Source organism: Branchiostoma belcheri, unplaced genomic scaffold, assembly GCF_001625305.1.
Source record: "Branchiostoma belcheri isolate BF01 breed outbred unplaced genomic scaffold, Haploidv18h27 scaffold39, whole genome shotgun sequence".
Classification (NCBI taxonomy): Eukaryota; Metazoa; Chordata; class Leptocardii; order Amphioxiformes; family Branchiostomatidae; genus Branchiostoma; species Branchiostoma belcheri.
Window position 1 is genome coordinate 231975 of NW_017804009.1, and position 7430 is coordinate 239404.

At 43.2% G+C, this 7430-nt stretch overlaps 2 protein-coding genes across 2 annotated transcripts in view; one reads left to right on the plus strand and one right to left on the minus strand.

Annotated features, from left to right (window-relative positions):
- The window catches only part of LOC109476676, an 8679-nt gene extending 4209 nt beyond the window's left edge, over positions 1-4470 (plus strand). The window contains exons 3-6 of the mRNA XM_019777682.1: positions 1589-1613; positions 2989-3213; positions 3790-3861; positions 4109-4470. Coding sequence (XP_019633241.1) covers positions 1589-1613; positions 2989-3213; positions 3790-3861; positions 4109-4470 — 684 coding nt within the window. The remainder of the gene's footprint in view (positions 1-1588; positions 1614-2988; positions 3214-3789; positions 3862-4108) is intronic.
- Positions 4471-5769: 1299 nt separating this feature from the next.
- The window catches only part of LOC109476747 (short transient receptor potential channel 5-like), an 11364-nt gene continuing 9703 nt past the window's right edge, over positions 5770-7430 (minus strand). Inside the window, exons 10-12 of the mRNA XM_019777757.1 lie at positions 6696-6879; positions 6096-6137; positions 5770-5925 (exon numbers count right to left, since the gene is read on the minus strand). Of these exons, the coding sequence (XP_019633316.1) occupies positions 5851-5925; positions 6096-6137; positions 6696-6879 (301 nt within the window). The 3' untranslated portion in view covers positions 5770-5850. The remainder of the gene's footprint in view (positions 5926-6095; positions 6138-6695; positions 6880-7430) is intronic.

Consider the following 7430-nt stretch of genomic DNA (forward strand, 5'->3'; position numbering starts at 1 on the left):
GATTTGAATTTCTGCCCTCTCATACTCATTAAGTACGGTCGTGCCTCATTAATCAAATCCGGCCCGTTGAATTTGACCCGTTTAGCATAAAGTCTTAGTTGTTCACTATCGTAATCCTTGTTTAAAGTTAGCGGGCCACGTTTAGTTTGGCTAGCCGGCATTAGTTTGTTGTAGACAGTGCATCGTGGCGGGAGATTTGAAATTCTGCCCTATCTTACCTATTAAGTACCGTCGTGCCTCATTAATTAAATCCGGCCCATTGAATTTGACCCGTTTAGTATAAAGTCTTAGTTGTTAACTATCGTAATCCTTGTTTAAAGTTAGCGGGCCACGTTTAGTTTGGCTAGCCGGCATTAGTTTGGTGTAAACAGTGCATCGTGGCGGGAGATTTGAAATTCTGCCCTGTCATACTCATTAAGTACCGTCGTGCCAAGTTAATTAAATCCGGCCCATTGAATTTCATACCATTAGGACATAGAGTAAGTGTATTGCTACAAGTATCAATCTTTGAATTTAACGGGCCACATTTTGTTAGACGTCAGATTCACTTTATACCCTTTCCAGCAGCCCACTCAGATGGCGTAGGATTTGAAATTCAGCCCTATCATACGTAAGTACCCTTGTGCCCCCTTAATCAAATCCGACCCATTGAATTTGATACTTTTAGTGTATATAGTCTTGGTTGTTGACTACCGTAATCCGTCTGTAAAGGCCACGTTCAGTTTGGTGGAGATATAACTGCTGAGTACACATATCTCTTATGCCTAATTAGGCCCGCTGTCAACGGCCTAATTAAATCCGGCAGGTAAAATCTGAAACTTGTAGTAGACTTGTGATGTACTAAGCTATCATAACGCTTTTTTCAAGTTCACCTGCCATATTTTTTGGCTAAATTACTGATTTTTTGGGTTTTCGAATCGGTACCCGAATCAGTTGCTATGTTCCATCTAGCGGCGAAACGCCGGCTGAAACGCCGGCTACGAATCGAAGGCTGTAACGCCGGCTAGCTTCACTTTGGTGGAGATTCAGTTTTACAACTCCAAGTCTTCTTTCAAATCATACACATTCTGTTCTAAGTGACAACTTCCCTTCAACATTGGTAATTGCAGACATTTTGCAGTAGAATTTTGACCCCTTGTCTTCTATGGATCCTTTGCATAAAACGATGTACTGGCACAAAACGTATTATCAATGTCGTAATGGTCCACAAATATATTATCTTCTACGGACCGGAAGCCGCTATGCATTGTGGGAAGGTTCCATTGTCTGCTGTCGTTGGTGTTATGAGACAGAAGAAGTATGTTATAGAATTTCTTATAGTGTTATCAAAAGAATTCGTGCAAAATGCGTAATTATTTGTGTTATATCAAAAGAATATGTGCAAAATACGCCCTCTGAATCTTTACCAATGCAGTCATATCATTTGACCACCTGGGCCCTTTCTTGTCCAATGCATTACGTTATATCTTTATATTCCTATCTATGGCTAGGTATCTCTTTGGCATATATGCTTTTACGTCTTTTACTTACTACTCCCTACTTCCAACTTCTTCAACTTTTCTTAATCACCGGCCACCTGAAGCGTAAGGACTGCCGAATTCCGCCAGGCTTAAGTCGTAATAAGGCTAAGTCTTGGAGGAACGGGAAAGGCCCACCGCCGATGCAGCGCTGCAGATCTAGAGGACCCCCCGGCCGACGTAACTTCCCCTTCAAGGTCTTTCCTCGAATCTTCCACCTTCTTGTAGAGCCGTCTTATCACCCTCACACCCCACCTTTCTCTTTCTTTATCAGAAATGTCTAGAATTCAAGTCGTTCACGATATTTTAGTGTCTCCACCAGACACTTTTGCAGGCTGAATAAATAGTAGAAATCGGCTGGCAAGCAAGGTAAGCAAGCTGGACCCTCTATGGCCGGCCAACTCCTCTGGACAATATTGTCCCCCTTAGCCGATTTCTACTATTTATTCAGCCTGCAAAGGAGTCTGGTGGAGACTAATATTACATCGTCGTATTTAGTGTCACTGCTACTCGATATACATTTTAGCATGAAAGTTCATCTGTGTTGGTATACTTCATTATGGCCAAGAGGGCTAACCGTTCTATCCAACACTAAGTAAATTGGGACCAAATTTTCGACCGACTCCGTCAGGCTTGTTCACGAAATGGACCCTTCTACTGCAGCTTCCGGGACGTGACGTCGGAAACACGTGATTGCAGCAAAGGGCCGTGTGAAGGCGGCGGTGTACATTCGGGCCAACCGTCCAACACTGAACAGAGACGGGGGGCGACACAGGTTATCTGACACGTACGACCCTTTGCTACAATCACGTGTTTCCGACGTCACGTCCCGGAAGCTGCAGTAGACGGGTTCATTCCGTGAACAAGTCTGACGGAGTCGGTCGAATTTGGTCCGAATTTGGTCCGAATTTACTCAGTGTTGGCTAGAACGGTTAGCCCTTTTGGTCATACTCGATATACAGTATGAATGAATGAAGAGATAAAATAAATGAATAGAAATGAATAAGATAAATTAATAGATGGATGGGTAGGTGCATCAGTCAATAAAAGAATCAATGAACATACGAATGAATGGATGAGTGAATATCGATATATCAATACGATCTTGGAATTGTTATGTATTGTTGAATATCTAGCTTGCTTTCAACAGAGATGTACGAAAGCCCACAACGACACTTCCATACACCTCTTCCACAGCCCTTCCACACCGCGCTGCCAAGGGATCTACCTGCCATACCGCTCTTCCGCGGCCCTGCCATACCGCGCTGCCAAGAGATATACCTTCCATACCGCTCTTCCGCGGCATGGCAAGGCTGTGGAAGAGGTATATGGAAGTGTCGTTGTGGGCCTTCGTAGAGATGTGTTTGATAACCAGGCCCAATCAGGTTGAAAGGACATCAGGAAACGACATAAAACTTTAACTTGATTCATTGCTGTTTTCAGACCGCCATTGGCCGGGGTGGGGGCCCAGTTAACTTCTGGATCGGACTGAGAAGGAAACCTTCCGGAACAGCTGACCGCCGCTTCCATTTCGCGGACGGCACCCCTCTGGGATCGTTCAGTCGGTGGATGCCCGGTCAGGACCCAGCCGAGGACGAGAGGGACTGTGTGGCTGTACTGCACAGTAGCGGCAACGTCAAACCGAAATGGAAAAGATTTAAATGCAACAAAAACTTGCGCTACATCTGCCAGTCAGGTGAGCATTGATTTTAGCCTGATTTAAAAAAAAAAGATTTTTGTTGCCCTCCGACGGTTGTCAACATGCCGAACTACAATGTAGGCACATATGTCGTTTTTCTACCATTGTTCTTGTTAATTGATCATGAGATGTTAGTCTGTATAACGCAAACTCTGCTGTCCGCGGCTTTACTGGCCCCTCCCCGCATTTTCGGGGGCCGGCTGGATGCTGGGCGGCCGGCAAAAGCGATTTAATCAGGCTAATGAATTGTACCCGGGTATACACGTCTAGAATGACAAGTAAGACTTTGAATACAGAAATGAAAGACCTGTTGGTTGTGATATCATGTTTTGTTGCCTCAATTGTAGATAAACAAGGTTTATGAACTAATGTTTTAATCGGCTTGTTTTTTTCGCCATATCTAATTAAATTTGGAGTCTGCGGAGGATGTCATCCATTACAAGTAACTGAATTTACTTGCTCTGGCCTAATTTAGCTATCAACAGGCAGAACACAGTGGAAGACAGAGAGGTAGCCCCTTAAATGCACGATAACTCAAGGTATAAACGTAACCGTGGTTTGATGTATTTTCAGAGACGAACGTTCATCAAAGTAGTGAAGAAAGCACAGCAAGCAAAAGTCTCACGACAGAGATCACCACACAAGGTATGAGGGCCTGCGCTTTTTCGTAAGCAGTCACCCAAAATCAACATAATTCTTATTCAGCACTTTAGTCATTAGCCGTAACACGTATTTGTTAGTTTTCATTCTACGTAGGCAGTTACCTTTACGCAATAAAAACGTAATCCATAAAGTACTCCAAGATTTAACGTACTTTGTCATCAGTTCTGAGAATTTAAGGCAATTCGTAATCGGCTTAAAAAATTATGCGTAATCCGTAACCCCCATGTAGGCCCTCAGGGTATTGCAGTCAGCACCACCGGGCACATGTACACGTACTCCACCGACGGTCCACCACGTGAGCCCGCTAAACACAATGCGGGGACGTCCACCGCACCTCTCGAGCCACTCACCGCGAAACACAGGGCCGGGCGCCGGAAAGAGGAGAAGAAATCCTCGGTGAACCTGTGGCTGCTCCTCCCTGGGCTACAGATCACCGGCATGCTGATTCTGATGGTGTGGGGCACGGTGTACGCTTGGAAACTCACGGAGGGAGGCACCAGGCCTCTGTCCGCGACGTCTAGCACCGTGTCCGCAGCCTCCGACGTCCCCATCTCAGAACGCATCCCAAAGAACTTTGAAGACCCTGAATAACCCTTTTTGGCGACGCCACTTGGGCGGAGCCGTAGGTATAGTACTGTGATTGATTTGATAATATTCTAAAAATTCCAGCAATTTTGCTGGAACGGCATTTGCACATAGCAGAGAGAACCTAGCATCTATGGGTCAGTTTCGGGCTAAAAATGCGATAGAACGCACTGTCATAGCTTTTTTGCGATGCATTAAAAAGGCTTTTCCATAATGGGTTGTGATATTACAATAAAAGCTACCTTCATTATGAAATATACGTGGTCATGAAGGTTGACCAAATAACTGAACACACAGAGTGTGGTATGGCGATTACACGTTTTCTTAATTTCCTTTGGAATTTATTTTTGCATTCTACGACATTTGTATATCGTTTTCCTATATCTTTTTTGTTTACAATTTACGGCATATATTTGCTCATTTTACAGCTGTTTTGTACCATTTACAGTATGGCCGATAACTTTTTTTTTTGGAAACGGACAAAAATTCATGCGCGCGTGGATGTCATTCATATAATCAAATCAACATGGCCTAAGGCATGATAGTGAGAATGCCAGAGAAATCGATCTTTATATACTTAGAGGCTCGTATGTTTCATACTCTTCTAAAGTTTATTGTTCTACTAGTCAGCTATCTTATGATACATTATTTTGTACTAAATCACAGTATTTCGATGATATTCTCATCGTATTGTATAGATATACCCTTGCTTCAGTCCACTACTGCTGTTACAGTAACATTTTGTCTACCTTAAGTCTTCGTGTAATGCCACGTTACATTCAAAACACACATTTTTTATAAAGTTACTTCGGAAATGTTAGTAAAACGTTGAACTTTATTCCAACACAAAATTGTGCAGGGATCAAATTTCCAGCGACCACTGTCGCCTTCATCAGGATAATTAATGACCAATCACTTCACAACGTGATCTCGCGAGGGTTACGGTTACAAACACGTGACCTTATTCAGACGAGACTTTACTGATACGTGACGTGAGCAATTGTGTGTTGGAATAAAGTTAAAGGTTTTACTTTGATTACTACCAACACAGATGAACTTTCATGATACTTAGAAAATGCTTGCCTTACCTTGATATGAATCTAAAACTCAATCAGTACATTAATTATCGTTATAATAAGCACAAAGTCTTTTCTAAGACAGATGTTAATAATGTTTTAAATGAAATTAAAATCATGACAATTATCATTACGATCGCTAAAAGATGACAATAATAATGTATCATATTTTTACAATGTTTGATCAGTTTGATTCACACCATGCAAGAGCGGTACCTGTACCGTCGGAGTACCATTTCAGTGTCACGAACATGCAAATGAAGTCAGTATCGCAGGCGCTACAGCCAATCACGGCCAGGTGTGTTCAACACTAGTTACCCATGGTTTGATCTCGTTGAAGACTGTACGCCAGAAGGTATCGTGTGGTGAGCCGACCTATGGTCACCTGCGACAAATGTTAGGCAAATATTCAGAGTATTCGCCTGGACACATTATGTAGCTCATGACATTAGAATTAGAACGGAATTAGAACGGAATTAGAACGATAGGACGTAAAAAAAAGTATGGGAGGGAAATTTCATCACAGATACGACATTAAAACGGTATTTTGATTACCTTATACTTGTCCAATGCCATCTTCAAGGCGATTTCGTCTTCCTAGTAAGAAAGAATGATATAGAATCATATTCATACAGTATTATGCATCAGAGTGTTATTGAATGTGTGTGTGTGTAACTGTGTGTGTGTGTGTGTGTCTGCGCCTTTGTACATGTGTGTGTGTGTGTGTGTGTGTGTGTGTGTGTGTGTGTCTCGGTTACGGTGTCTGTGTGTCTTTGTGTCTGTATGTCTGTGTGTGTGTGTATGTCTGTGTGTGTGTGTGTGTGTGTATGTGTGTATGTGTGTGTGTGTGTGTGTGTGTGCCTGTATATATGTCCCAGTGCGTCTCTCTCCCTCTCTCTCTCTCTCTCTCTCTCTCTCTGTGTGTATATACTATGTATGTATGTGTGCCTGTGTGTGTGTGTCTGTGTGCACTGTGTATGTATGTGTAAATCAACGAAATACTGTGCGTCTGTGTGTGTGTGTGTGTGTGTGTGTCTGTCTGTCTGTCTGTGTGTACTGTGTATGTATGTGTGCCTCCCCCCCCTCTCTCTCCGTCTTTGTGTGTGTAAATCATCTAAATGCAGTAATACAAAATCCCCTCTCTAAATTGGTTACCTTTGTAGTGTTTTGACTGCGGCAGATCAGACCGACCCGTGTCAGGCAGGCCCAGACGGACTTGGGGGTGGGGATGAGGTTGAAGGGCGGCGGCAGGGTGCGTCCCACCGGGATGTACTTCAGCATCTCACGGGAACGGGCAAAACGCCACTCCACTTCAGCATCGGACTGCAGAAGGGCGAATTTAAGATGTAGCATAGCATTTTTAATCATGCACACACACACACACACACACACACACACACACACACACACACACACACACACACACACACACACACACACACACACACACACGCACACCACACACACATACATAAAGGGAACATACAAAACTTAGATAAAAGCAGGATATATGTTATCTGAAGGGTATGTGAAGGTTACTATGAATATGTAGTTCTGAGTTGAAGAGGTTGAGGGTTTCACAGCCCACATTAGTGCTGACTGATCCTTCAATGGGGCTGACCGAGTCAGTCAGAGTCTTTTCATCTTAGTTAGATATCGTTAACAGTGAGGCATACATGTGTACCACTCTGTAGTAGGCCTGTCTGTCCTAAGGCACACGGGAAAAAGCAAGTCTTTACAATGTAGTCAGGAAGTAGTGTTTCAACCAGCATACCACACTACACAACAAACTACTCTGGCAGCTTTCTATTTTGTTTTTTATAACCTCAGTTTCAATCAATGCATGATTTTCTCTATTCCAGAATCAAACAGGATTTGTGCATCAGGGTA